Genomic DNA, 14,474 nt, shown 5'->3' with positions numbered 1-14,474 from the left:
GGAGTTGGTGCCTGTTAGTGTAAACCAAAAGTTCTCAAACTATGGACCACAGATCACTGGTCCTCAAGATCCATTCAGGTGGTACATGGAAAGGCTATAGAACCGTCAAGAATGTGTCTGGATGTATTTTTTCTGACAGGGGAGGGGGCTGTAATGACCAGGAATGATAATCGAAGAGGCTAACAAGGTCCTGGCTGAAGGTCCATGATTTTTGTAATATGCTGTTGGTTTTTGACAACAATGTGAGAAGTCTTTTAAGTGATCCATTGAGACTCGTAGCAATTTTTAGGTGGTTTGAGAAAACTGAAGTCAAAACTGCTGGTGTAGACAATACTGAGCTAGATGGACCAATGGTCTGGGCGTGATGTAAGGCACCATCCTCACCTGTACCTGGAAGAAGTAGAACCCTGGAGAGACTGTACCACTTGATTCTGCACCACTTGATTCTGCTGATCCTAATAATATCTAGATGAGGAGCCAACAAGTACAAACAATGCAGTCAAACATGTCCCAGTAGCCCACATCTGGGAAGGCACTTCTATGCAGTCCACTGGCTCTTGTTAGAAACCAGGAAACACCAGCTGCTTAAAAAAAAAAAAAAAGAATGCTGCTTGAATACAAAGTGGGGGCTTCGAGTCTCTAAGGATTTTAAAAAAAGAAAATCAACATTTAAAATAAACAAAATGTGCAAATTATTATTTAAATTATTTAAAAGGCAACTGCTAAATATACAAAGCAACCTCAGTATTCTGACTGAATCTTAGAGCTGTCGTTCTAACGGGAACATAGGAAGCTGCCTGATTGACATTGGTCCACCCAGCTCAGTATTGCCTACACTGACTGACGGTGGGGCTCCCGGGTTTCAAGGCAAGGAGACTTTGCCGTCCCTATCTGGAGACACTAGGGATTAAACCAGAGATCTTTTGCATGCAAAGCAGGTGCTCTTATCACTGAGCCATGACCCTTCATATTAACAGGACAGACTCTTCCTCTCCTCCAATACTTCTACTCCTTTCTCTCACACTACTACAGCCTCCATCCTTTCTTCTCCACATCAAGTGCCCCTGCAAAGAGGTGCTCTAGGCAACCTCTTAGCTTTTTTCCTTCCTTTATGACTAGAGCTAAGCAGGTTTGTTCTAGAATTTTGTTCTGGCCAAGGGCAGTTTCATGTAAGCCACTATGTTATATATTGGGCACACAGTGATCCACAAAAGCAAGTGTTGAGTTCAGGGACATCACCTCTGTGTCGGGGGTCGGGGAGAGAAGAAAACTGTGTACTCTGTTCTGACTTTCCAGGACAAAGTATGCAATCACCACATACAATGCTGTGGGTATGCAAAAAAAAAAAAAAGTCCTTATGTCCCATAAGAGTGATTAATTTATCACAAAAAAGAAGGGGATGGGTTGCATATAGAGATGAGTGTGAAGATACTCCAATTTATGTGCAACATTAGACATTTCCTCCCCAAAACATATCTCTTGCTTTTCTTCAAAGAAGTTAACTGGCTAAAGCAAAAAGGAATGTAGCTCTGCTACGGCAGCAAACACAGAACAATAATAATTGCTCCTGCTGGAAGGGCAGGATATAAATCAAATAAGAAATAAAATAAAAATAGTTAACAGTCAGCTTCTCCTGCAAGCATGCGGGAAAAGCCAGAAGACACTTTAAGAACAGAGCTACACAGGCTTCCCTGGGGAACCCTTCTAGACCACTGGCATCACAACTGAGATGGCCCTGCTCCACACTGCCACACTTCAGTCAGCAGGAAACGGAGCAGGACCTCTAATTTGGAATGATGTGCATGGGGAAGAATATATGGGAGAACATAGACCTTCAGGTACCCAAGAACTCAAACTCTTTAGGGCTTTATATGGAAGTAGTCACCGGTCAGGGGACTGCATGAACCACTTCCACACACGTTAGTTCTTAGCACTTTCTTGAGGTTTAAGGAAGATAAAAAGGGAATTCCAAGGAGATGCAGTCTTTGTGCTCTATATCTTAAAGATACCTATTTTGCTAGCTGCTGAACCCAAGGATTGGAGGATGCTCCTTGCTCTCCAAAATGAATTACCACTTCTAAAATACCTTGATTAGCTCCACAGCTTCTGAAGCAAAATCGCAGCAATATAGAAAGACTCTAGGATTATGGCTAGAGAAAGAAACAAAGTAAGTATCAGCTCCTTAATTGCTTTTGTGAAGTAATCCTCACCGATAAGTCTGCAGCCATAATAAATAATCTAAAATCAGTTCTTGGGAGAAGTGGGAAATGGGAGGGGCAAAGACAGACTGAAGGGAGAGTGAAGGGAGAGGGTGAAGGTGGTAAAATACAGCCCTTCTCTGAGTGTCCCTTCAAATCTGAAGTTTAGAGGGTGGCCATGAGACAGAGGGCCTTTTCAATGGTGGCCCCCCAGTTATGCGCTCCCTAGGGAAGCTCAGCTGGTACCCACATTGCTGATTTTCCAGCATCAGGCTAAAACTTTTCTGTTCACCCAGGCCTTTAAAGATAATGTTTTAGTCTGGGGAAGCCAACATGGACTACAACTCCCATCAGTCACAGCGAGCATGGCTGGGCATTATGGGAATTATAATCTAACCACATCTGAACGGCACTGTGTTGTCTGGTACAGTTGGTGGTTTTAACTTCTGCATTTTTGCTAGCTGTTCTTAATTCTTGTTTTTAGTTCCTGTTATTTATATTGTATTTTAGACCTGGTTTTGGAATGACTGTTTTAAATGTTGGCTTGGATTTTACTTCTTACTGTGAATTTTTAATGTATATTGTTGTTTTAAAATTCATTGAATAACACCTACAAAATATTTTACAGGCGTCTTAAGTAATGAATGATGAATAAAATAAAAATATACACCACTTAATTCTTTACCATTTGTTGACTTGCAGCTGAACATGTGAACTAACTCTAGAAACAGCATGCATGAAGTGATATGAAAGCAAGTCACTACTTGAACAGATGAAACTGCTTTAAACCAAGTCAGACCATTGACCCATCCAGCCCAGTATTGGCAGCTGATCTCAATATATGTCTTTCAATTCCTGCTACCTGATCCTCTCAGGATTCCAGGGATTGAGCAAAGCATGTGCTCTGCCACTCAGCTATGGACCTCTCCCTCCATCAAGTGATACGTGTGTCTGTGTGTGTTTATGAGAGAATGAAGGATTCCTAAACAGTTTGAGAATTCTAGTTGCAAGTCACACTGTTGGCTGAGAAACCCCGCTTTACCTGGAAGGATAAAGAATACTCATGGGGATGCTGCAAGTCTAATTTATTCATTTGTTTGTTTTTATATCCTGCTTTTTCACCAATCAGAGCAGAGGGAACCCAACAATATACACTAAATAAAACAATGCAATACAATAATAAAGCTACAGAGTCACCATCAACATTTTAAAATATTAGAGCGGCAACCACCTATAGTACCACCCACTGAAAGCCAATTTAATCTGTGAGCCATAAGCCTGCACAAATCAAATGTCTTTAGCCTTCACTTGAATGGTTCTACTGTGGGGACTAAGTGGATGTCACCTGGGCAGGAGTTTCATAAGTAGGGTGCCACCATTGAAAATGTCTTGTGTCACTATTCTACTCAATGCTCTAGTCGACAGGTATAAAAAAGCATAGTAAATAAAGTTGTCTAACGTTTGGTTCAATGCACAGGAAAGTTCCATCCAGATGTACCTTAACCCACAAACCCTTACTCCTACTCAGAGTAGACTCAATGAAGTTAATAGACATGACTAACGTAGGTTTTAATTAATTCCTATGTGTAACTAGTAGTTAGTTGAATACGACCCTTACTTTTCATTGGATGAACAAGATCTTTTAGCAGATGCCTTTTCCCATTGAAACAAATTGGAAAGCTTGAGCATAGGAGTATTGTATATGCCTCACAGTAGCACAATGGATACCGTGTGTGTGTGTGTGTGCGTGCGTGCGTGTGCTGGAGGAAGAGCAGAGAGAGTGTCCTCACATGATACCTTTTCTCAAAAGAGAGATCCTAAACAGCTAGAAGGACAGGTGAGAATAGTTCAAAAATAAAATACAGGTTTCTGCTCTTACACAATTCATTCAAAGCCATCAAGAACTAAGTTTCAGAGATGAAGACACAAGTGACAATTATTCACCATTTATACTTTCACTGAAAGGTGACTATGGCACATTCATTACTTAAGAACAGTATTATCAAGTGATTTGTTGGATTATCAGATATGATGAGGTTTCATACTGTCTATACTCCCCAAACAATTCTTTTTATTGGAATCATTTTACATGTTCAACTGTGAACTATCAGCTATTGAACAAAAAATGCTAGTATTACCAAAAGCAGGAATGATTAATCTGTAGCCCTCCAGATGTTATTGGAATCCAACACCCATCAGCCCCAGCCAGCATGGTCAATGATGATGGGAGTTGGAAATCCAAAAAAGTCTAGAGGGCTACAGGTTTCCCATTCCTGACCTATAGTGAACATTTTTAGTAGACGTTACAGCAAACCAGCTGTTCTCACAGCATTACTATAGCATAGTACTTTTTCTCTCAGCAGGGTGGGATAGCTTACCGAGTAACTTCCAAAATAGGAAAAACACTGTTTCCAGCACCACATCCAACCTGGAAGTAAAGACAAAAGCAAGAATGAGTGTTCCTGCATTAATAGCACTCTTTGAGGGGGAAAGGGCTTCATCTTGTTTGATACATCAAGACATATAGTAGCCGCACCAAAAAGTATGAGTTTGTTCTAAAATGCGGCTTCTTTCCCCCACTTAAATGTATTTAACTGAATATGTACATAAACTGACGTACAAAAACTATAACCAGCCTTAACAGAGAATCATGAAAAAAAGTTATATTTAAAGAAACTTGAGCTAGACATGATTAAAATTGGGAACTGGGTTGTGGATAGGGTTGCGCTCCTTCTAAAGGAGCAGGGGTGTAGTTTGGAAATGCTTCCAGATCCATTCCTGTTATTGGAGGTCCAGGTGATCTCAATGGTTCGGAGTACCCATTACCAAACAACTCATCCTGGACAAGGATAGCCTTACCATGGTGGTCCATACATTGGCAATGTGTAATGCGTTGTATGTAGGGCTATCCTTGTGCCTGGATCGGAAGCTGCAGCTAATACAAGCGACTCCCCTGCCCCCCAACCGTGATTTATAGTTATTACGCCAGTGTTGAAATATCTGTACTGGCTGCTTATTAACCTTGAACACATTCTCCCTCTGAGAATATAGCAATGGATGCACATTAAAGAGGTCTACTGTACCTCTAATATTCGGTAAGCAGCATCACTGCCAGGGAATCGTTTTCCAATGCACTTAACACTTTGGTCACCAGCTGCAGAGTAGTTGTAGCCTGGGCTGAAGTTATTTCCTTGCACAGAAGAAGCTTTTACAACAGAATTATCCTCACAAAGGTTGTTGTCTTCAAGTAGTCCAGTAAACGTCATGTGTTTTGTTGTACTCCTTTTTATATAATGATCACGTTTTCCTTCTGGAAGAATTTCTGGAAATTCCAAGAACAACCAGTTGCGATCTTTGAAAAAGTTGTTCTTATGGGTCTTGTAAAATTCATTCCAGTATTTACTGGCTTCTCTTTCATACTTTGCTGGATTAAAAACAACAACATACTCATAAGAAATAGCTGACATAAAACAGTGAAAAATTGTTAAAACTAAACAATGTTGATAGCAAAAGGTAAGGATGGAGATTTCAAATTACGGGTAGGCACCCTTAATACTTCCAATGGCTACATTAGAAAGATGTGAGCATGAGAACTACAGCTAACATAGACTGCCTGGTTGCCTGCAATAAAATTGATTTATATGAAGACTGCTATTAATGGATGCGCTATATTTATTCTACAAAATCCTTGTTCAACTTCTTCCCTTGTATAGCGCAGCCCTTGCAACATCTTGATATATGGACTTGGAAATCATGAATGCCAACATACACAATGACCACATTTGCACATAATAAGCCAGGGTTTCTGGCTTATTGTGGTTGACTGGGCCCAATCTCTCCTCCCTAGAATAAATTTTTTAAAACCTTCACTTCGATTATTATGTCTGAACCAAGCATCATGGTTTGCCACTCCCTAACAAGCCATGACCCGTAAGCCAACAACAAATCATAGCTTAGGACTAGCTAGCAATTGTGACTTGTGAGGGAGGAATAACCCACAGCCTGCAGCTTGGATGTAAGCTATGGTTTGTTTATCCCACTCAAACAAGGGGAAAAGTGAAGCAGGAGCAGCCAAGCAGCATGCACCACAATAAGACAGAAACCCTGGGTTATCATTTAGTCCATAGGAATCAGTCTTATACTGACGGAGACCATAGGTTCTATCTATCTCAGACAATAGGTTCCATCTACTGTGACTGGCAGCAGGTCTCCAAGGTTTTAGGAGGTAGTCTTTTCCAGCCTTACATGGGTAGCCTGAGAATTGAACTTGGGACCTTCTGCATGCAAATGAAATGCTTTTAGTTTACGATTGCTACTTGTTCATTATTTTTTCATACCCATGCACTTCCATATTTAGCTTTGCCGTCTTATGAGCTAGGTATTTACTATTTTGAAAAAGAAAGTCAGTGTTGCGCCCCAGGTGCAAGGAGAGGTAGATCAGGGAGAGGAGTCAGATGAGGAAGAGGTCCCTGGGGACATTGAATGGGGGGGGCTCTGTCAGCCCGCAGACTTCCTCACCCATCCCTCCTGTCGAGGCAGACCCCACCCCATCTGCGAGTTCCCCGTCTGAGCTGTTGGGAAGCGACCCTCCACGTGCGCCAACCCCGCCCGCACTGAAATCCTCGCCTGGCACTTCAAAGGCTTCCCCACTAACCAGCTTCCCGCTCCCTAAGGTCACGCCATCACCTAGCGAACCCTACTGTTGGATGGGTCGTCGGAGGCTCGCCCCCCCTCACCCCGCACAAGAAGCAGGACTCTCAAGGGTGGAACTGCGGAGGAGCTGTCGGTTACGGGCAAAGACCTTCTTTACTTCAGCAGGTGCCCACCCAGACTCTAGTGCTGAGTCAACTCTCCCCACACGCTGCAGAGACTGTCTAGTTAGACTAGTTAAGGCAAGTAGTGAGTCAGAGTAGACAGGTGTATGAAGCGCACTGCTTTGGATGTAACCATCACACTAATAAAACAAGAATTAAACCAATCCTAGCCTCCGCCTCATGTCTCGGGCTCTGGGCAGCAGGGCTGTGGAGTCGGAAGCAATTCTGGGTAGAGTCGGAGTCGGTAGAAATGTACCGACTCCGACTCCTTCATAAATGGCACTAGTAATAACAAATTTACTGTAGTAAAATGGTAGCACAAGGCATTTCATCACTACCACATGAATCCAGAGCTTGGAAAAGTTATTAAACTACAACTCCAATCAGCCCCAGGGATTGGGCTCGTGGGAGTTGTAGTTCAAAAAAGTAACTTTTCCAAGCTCTGGATTCATGTGGTGGTGATGAAATGCCTTGTGCTACCATTTTACTACAGTAAATGTGTTATTACTAGTTAGTATACATTTGCCATTTATGAAGGAGTCGGAGTCGGACAGTAGAAAAATAGAGGAGTCTGAGTCGAAGGTCTGGCGTACCGACTCCACAGCCCTGCTGGGCAGGACGGTCAGGGGCATCTAATTGTAGCATGATCCCATAAAGAGCATAAAGGTGACTAGTAGGCCTAGTGTTGCTAATACTGGATGTATTCTTCTCAGTGAATAGAAAGAATCTACACATTAGGCTGTATGAACCGGTAGTAGAAGGATCAAAAATATATTTTTTTCCAGTATGCTCCACTTAAAAATGAAATAACGGTTGTGAGAAATCTAAACAGATTATCTTTGACCAAAATGTAAATAGATTATTTTTGGTCAAAAAAGACCTACGGTTTCTGGTAAGTCTATTCAGTAAAGAATGCAACTCACTAATTCATGAATGAGCACTGCTGGAAGACAAAGGGAAAAGATGTGAAAGTATTTTGAATCCCTCAACTTGAGTTATCACGAACACGATCCCACAAACCCCTCCCTTTCCTTTGTATTGGACAGATAACAGGAGCTGCATACTAATGTGCATGCATAAATCCTGGTTCACACTTATTGCACTACAAACCAAAGGCCCACACCCATGGACCACTATTTATAGAATGTGTACAATGGGGATGTATGTGAACTGGCTCTTTTCTGTGAAAAGCTGATCAAAGCAGAGCTAAACCACTACCCTTTTCAGAACAGATATGTATATCTGGGACAGGAATGAAATCGGCTAGTATAAAAAATCAGTGCTGTTTTAAACAGATTATGAACAACTTTCGTAACAAGAGACAAGAAATCAGTGTTTATATATGCATGTTTTCCAGCCATCCTTCACTGCTACGTTGCTATTATTAGATTATCCATGCAACAATTCCTTGGTATATACGTGCGCGTGCACACATTCTTTCTCCCTCTCCCCCTCCCCCTCCCCCTCCCCGAGAAAGCCCCAGTTCCCCAAGACAGAGAATTCAGAAAGAGTGCTTGTTGAACTGAAATGGAAGTAACCATAGAAAAACATTCCTTAGGTTTTGGTTAACATGGTTGCAGGCTACTAACTAAGTGAACACAGAGAATTGCCTTATATCAAGTCAGACCATCTGTTCATGTAACTTACTATTGTCCACCTCACGAGATAGGGAACCTGTTGCCAGTGACATGGGACAGAAAATTTCCAAGTGTTTTATTTTTCCACGGGAAAAAAAAATCTGTTTCCACTGATTGGCCTTAGTAACACTCAATGGATACCAACTGCAAATACAACATTAGGTAAGCCTGGCAGTTTCAAAGTTTTTAGCTTTGTTTACTAAATACAGGTAACACAAATATGCTAAATTTAACAACTCTCTAATTTACTCTAACTGCATAGCACAATTTACATTGGGAAATTTTCAGTTTGTATCCTAACCTGCATAAAATTTCAGTTCAGTTTTTTTCCGGAAAACCAACATCACTGCCTGTGACCCTCTGGATGATGCTGGACTGTAATTCCCATTGACTCTTACCATTAGCCGTGTTGGCTGGGGCTGATGGAATCTAAAGACCCCCACCACTGGTTAATACCAACTGGTTTCAGATGGGATCTTTCCCAGCCCTATCTGAAGATGCTGGGGATTGAACAGAGGATCGTCTGCTCGCAAAGCATGCCCTTGAGCACTGAGCTACGCCCCCTTCCCAGCTTTCACTCTAAAATGTAACTTTTCATGTTAAAGATTTCTCTGCATAAAGGTGCTTCCAGGTGGTGGCTTGGTATTTTTAAAAAATGTATTGGATTTCCCCCAAAAGGGGAAATCTGGATTAAAACGGGGGGGGAAGAGATAAGGGTTGGCATTGTTGTATGGATGCTACAAACAACTTCACATGCATGAGGAGCACCAATTTCACAATAAACACCCTTCAAAGCACCCTACATCAGGCAGCATGGCTGCCAGCTTTTCATTGCTGTTTACTTTGTTTTCTTTCGGGACATTGCCTGCTTGCAGCGTTCTTCGAAAGAGAGGAAATCACAACTGAGCAGCATATGGAGTTGCTACACAAACGCCACCTTCTTTTAAAAAAAAATATGCAATAGCTCCTTTTTCTAATAAGCATACTTGAAAAGCAGCTGACCATATTAATAAGCAAACAAAAAGTGCTTGCAAGTCTTTCAGTTGATTCATTCTTGCTCTTCCTTTTTGTACCAAAGACCTTCACAATGATCCTTTTTGGCAATATTGCAATGCATTGGAGGAACACAGTCTTTTATCTATTGCTTTTTAACAGTGATTTTCAAGGACCTAAAATAACCTACTCATTAGTTTCAGCCCAGCTCATTGTGAACAATAAATAGGTCAAAATGTGCGGCCACATGCAGGAAAAAGATGAAGCTTTGGGAGGAAGCATTATTGGCAATGCTCACCTATTCCCATTTTAAGCATGCAGGCATTCATAAGAAAAAGAATGGTTCCCAGAATCCAACATATCTCAGCAATAAGCTACTGCCTGCATCCTACCTATTTAATTTCTAGTGAATGCTAACCATGTTTCAATTAATCTTTAAAAAGACTAGGAAGAATGTCAAACAAAGCAAATTTGCAAGTCCATACTTATTTTAGAATTGAAGCAGAAAAGATTATATGGAAACTAAACTTTGAATGTGTATATTAACTTCATCAGCCAGGTAGAGATTGCTGTGGTGGGAGGAATGCATGCAGGCGCACACATAAAATGGAGTTTGCTCAACAAATTGAAGAACAAATCCTGCCAAACTAATATCATCTCATTTTTTGATCGGGTAACCTCCCTTGTAGACTGTGGGAATGCTGTGGACATAATATCTCAACTTCAGCAAAGCTTTTGACAAAGTGCCCCATGATATTCTGATTAGCAAGCTAGCTAAATGTGGGCTGGATGGAACAACTATTAGATGGATCCACAGCTGCCTCCAGAATCATACTCAAAAAGTGCTTATCAATGGCTCCTTCTCAAACTGGGCAGAAGTAACGAGTGGGGTACCACAGGGCTCGGTCCTGGGCCCAGTGCTCTTTAACATTTTTATTAACGACTTGGATGAGGAGGTACAAAGCATGCTTATCAAACTTGCAGATGATACACAATTGGGGGGGATAGCTAATACCGTGGAAGATAGAAACAAAATTCAAAGGGACCTTGACAGGCTGGAGCATTGGGCTGAAAACAACAGAATGAAATTCAATAGGGATAAATGAAAAGTTCTACACTTAGGAAAAAGAAACCAAATGCACAGTTATAAGATGGGGGATACTTGGCTCAGCAGCATCACATGTGAGAAGGATCTTGGAATTGTCGTTGATCACAAGCTGAATGTGAGCCAACAGTGTGATGTGGCTGCAAAAAAGGCAAATGCTATATCAGGCTGCATTAACAGAAGTATAGTTTCCAAATCGCGTGAAGTACTAGTTCCCCTCTATTCAGCACTGGTTAGGCCTCATCTTGAATACTGCATCCAGTTCTGGCCTCTGCACTTCAAGAAGGATAGACAAACTGGAACAGGTTCAGAGGAGGGCAACAAGGATGAAGAGGGGACTGGAAACAAACCCCTATGAGGAGAGACTGAAAGAACTGGGCATGTTTAGCCTGGAAAAGAGAAGACTGAGGGGAGATATGATAGCACTCTTCAAGTACATGAAAGGTTGTCACATAGAGGAGGGCTGGGATCTCTTCTCAATCGTCCCAGAGTGCAGGACACGGAATAATGGACTCAAGTTGCAGGAAGCCAGATTTCGACTGGACATCAGGAAAAACTTCCTAACTGTTAGAGCCATACAACAATGGAACCAATTACCTAGAGAGGAAGTGGGCTCTCCGACACTGGAGGCATTCAAGAGGCAGTTGAACAGCCATCTGTCGGGAATGCTTTGATTTGGCTTCCTGCATTGAGCAGGGGGTTGGACTCGATGGCCTTGTAGGCCCCTTCCAACTCTACTATTCTATGAATTATTATAAATAATCTTTATTGCATGCTTAGCCATGGGCCATGTGCAAGAATACATGTTAAAACATACAAACATACATTGATACGTATCACCTTACAATTTACATTTCTTTGGGTGACTCATTCATGGGGGAGACACTCTTAACATAGGAATCTCTCATTTTTTGTGCTGCCATGGCAAAATTGGCAACCGCTAGTGATACATGATTACATTCATCCAATAAAAGCATAATTATCTTTTCCCTATCTGAATAAGGTATTAAAAGGTTTAGAAAAGTGGATAAAAATTTCCGCCTAGGATTGTCATAAAGTGGGCAATGGAGTATGTAGTGTGTAATGTCCTCTATTGCCATGCATCCAAAGATGCATAGACGTTGAGCCACTGGTATGCCTCGATATCTGCCTTCCAAATAGGCCGATGACATAACTTGAAAGCACAGAGCTGTAAAGGCTCTTCTTATGTGGGCTCTGTCAAGTGAGTCTAAATAATTTGCTAACGTCTGATTAAGTTTAATATGAGGGTACCATGTTGAAAACCGGGCCATCACAATTGAGGCTCGGTCCTGGGCTGCATCACATTCATAAATCCAATTGCGGAGAGCCATTTTGCTTAAGTCTAAAAGTTTATCTAATGTAAGGTCGTATTTTATGAGTACTGATTGATATTCCTTCGCCCAACCTCCCTTCGCCATTTGTACCTGCCAACATTTCTTAGTCATAGATGTATTATTCATATTAAGAATTCAAAGCCAGTATCGTAGGTATGCCATATCTATATGTGCCCTTACTGAGGGGAGTCCCAGTTCAGCTCTCATGTGGGCAGCCGGAGTGCCCGGGGGGAGGCCTAACACTATCCTCATAAAGGCGTTCTGGGTGGGCTCCAAGGTGGATCTAGCGGCTGGGCCCCATAGTTCTGCGCCGTATAGTATCTTAGCTAGGATTTTAGCCTTTAATATTTTAATCATAGGAGGAATCAATTGGCCCCCTCGCGTGTAAAAAAACTTTTTGGCTATACCTAGGGCGCGTGCGCCTGCTGTGGTCACTGCTTTTAACTGTGGGGTCCAGGAATGGTTATTTGTCAGCAATATGCCGAGATATTTATAGGAATTAACCTGTTCTATTGGGACCCCGTTTAGTGACCAGGAATTCTTTGCTTTCATGTTTTCCACTCACCATGACCTTTGATTTAGAATGGTTTATCTTAAGTTTCTGGGACTGACAATACTCTTCCAATTTATGTAGCATTCTTTTAAGACCTATTTTGGTTTGAGAACATAAAACCACGTCATCAGCGTATAGGAGGATGGAGATTTTTTCTATTCCAATAGAGGGTGGGAAGAAGGAGGGAGATGATAATGCATCCACTATGTCATTTATAAAAAAATTGAACAAAAATGGAGCTAATAGGCACCCCTGCTTTACTCCTCTGAATACGGGGATTTTCATTGACAAGATGCCTTTGATCCCTTGTCGAACTTGGATGACGTTAGATTGGTAAAGGGCCCTGATCAACCATAGCAATCTTTGGTCTATGTTAGTACGGGCCAATTTTTGCCAAAGCAGCTCTCTATCTATTGTATCAAAAGCCGCCGAGAAATCTATAAAGGCGATGTATAAAGATGAAGAGGCTTTTGAACTGGTATTTCTTAATAGATGTTGTAATATGCTTGGTCGATAGTGCACTTTTTGGGTCTAAAGCCAGCTTGTGCATCGTGTATTATTGTTTCAGTCTCATCCCAGTCCATTAATTTATTTAACAGAAATCGGCTGTACAGCTTTAAAGATACATTTAGGAGGCTTATAGGACGGTAATTTGCTGGATTTGCAGAATTACCTTTTTTAAAAATTGGTACCACGATGCTGGTTAACCAGCCCTGCGGAATATTTCCCGTGTTGTTTATGTGCGTGAATAGAGAAGCTAGGAGGGGTTCCCACCAGGACAAATTTTGGGTAAAAAATTCAGGGGGAAGCATGTCCTCTCCTGGAGCTTTCCCAGCTTTCAGAGATAATATCAGTGTCCCAATATCGTGTGTTGTAACTGGGGGCCAAGGTGGTAGATCATCCAACGCTTCTATATTAACTACCGATTTATAGGTAGATTGATTACCAAAGATCGTACTAAATTACATCACCCATTCTTCTTCCATTATAGGGGGGATGGATGTGTGATTTACTGGGTTCTATGAATTAAGAGAAGCAGCAAGGATTTGACTGAGTATATGAACCTGAACACAGCATAACGTGTCAAACAACTGAACGTCAGAAATGAAAATGTATGTAAAGAAAAAAGGGGCATGAGGGCAAAGGGAGATGAGAAGGTGTGGGGGAACAAAGGATCATACTGTTTTGTTGTAATAATGTGAAAATCTTTTTAAAAAACCTATACGTAAAGATAAGAAAAAGATGGTTGCAACACTATTTGAAATGAGCACATCTATTTGTGACCTAAGACCTTTCCTCAGTATGCAGCACCAGTGGATGCTGCTGCAAGAGGGCTACACCTTACTAAGTGAAACGTCCAGCAATTTTAAAGAAGTTTCCCCAAAAATCTGAAAGCCACACTCTTTCCTATCCCACACATTCTTCCACAATTCATTTCAATCAGGAGTGTAACGAGACCATTTTCATTGGGTGGGCAGAGACACAAATATGGGGGGGGGCAGAAGATCACTACAAAAGAGGTTTCTGGAGGAAAATGTTTTCTTAGGTAATGACAAAAATAAACACCAATTTATGCATTTTAATTAGGAACTATGATTGGTGAAGTTTACAAAAAAGCAAATCAGATTAAAATGCAGTATTTTCTACATGCTGAATAGTTATGTAAACTAAACAACAGTGACTAGGAAATAAATGTATATTATGAACGTCATCCTACCATAATGATTTGAACTGTTAATAAAGTCTAATGCACCATGATTTCTCTACAAACGTGCAGAGGAACTGTTCACTTGAAATTCCTTCAAATATGTTACTTTCA

The 14,474-nt window shown here is 41.4% G+C and overlaps 1 protein-coding gene across 5 annotated transcripts in view; it reads right to left on the bottom strand.

Moving 5' to 3' along the window:
* METTL8 (methyltransferase 8, tRNA N3-cytidine) overlaps positions 1 to 14,474 on the bottom strand; it is a 48,787-nt gene that overhangs the window by 11,966 nt on the left and 22,347 nt on the right. For 3 of the 5 annotated variants that reach the window (XM_061608509.1, XM_061608508.1, XM_061608510.1), the window contains 3 exons: positions 5,282 to 5,622; positions 4,577 to 4,626; positions 2,087 to 2,150 (listed from right to left, as the gene is read on the bottom strand). In XM_061608509.1, the coding sequence (XP_061464493.1) occupies positions 2,087 to 2,150; positions 4,577 to 4,626; positions 5,282 to 5,622 (455 nt within the window). The remainder of the gene's footprint in view (positions 1 to 2,086; positions 2,151 to 4,576; positions 4,627 to 5,281; positions 5,623 to 14,474) is intronic. The other 2 variants (XM_061608512.1, XM_061608511.1) reach the window with 1 other exon arrangement.

Source organism: Rhineura floridana, chromosome 2 (genome assembly GCF_030035675.1).
Source record: "Rhineura floridana isolate rRhiFlo1 chromosome 2, rRhiFlo1.hap2, whole genome shotgun sequence".
Taxonomy (NCBI): domain Eukaryota; kingdom Metazoa; phylum Chordata; class Lepidosauria; order Squamata; family Rhineuridae; genus Rhineura; species Rhineura floridana.
Note: the sequence above shows the minus strand (reverse complement) of the source record. Positions and strands in the feature narration are given on the sequence as shown.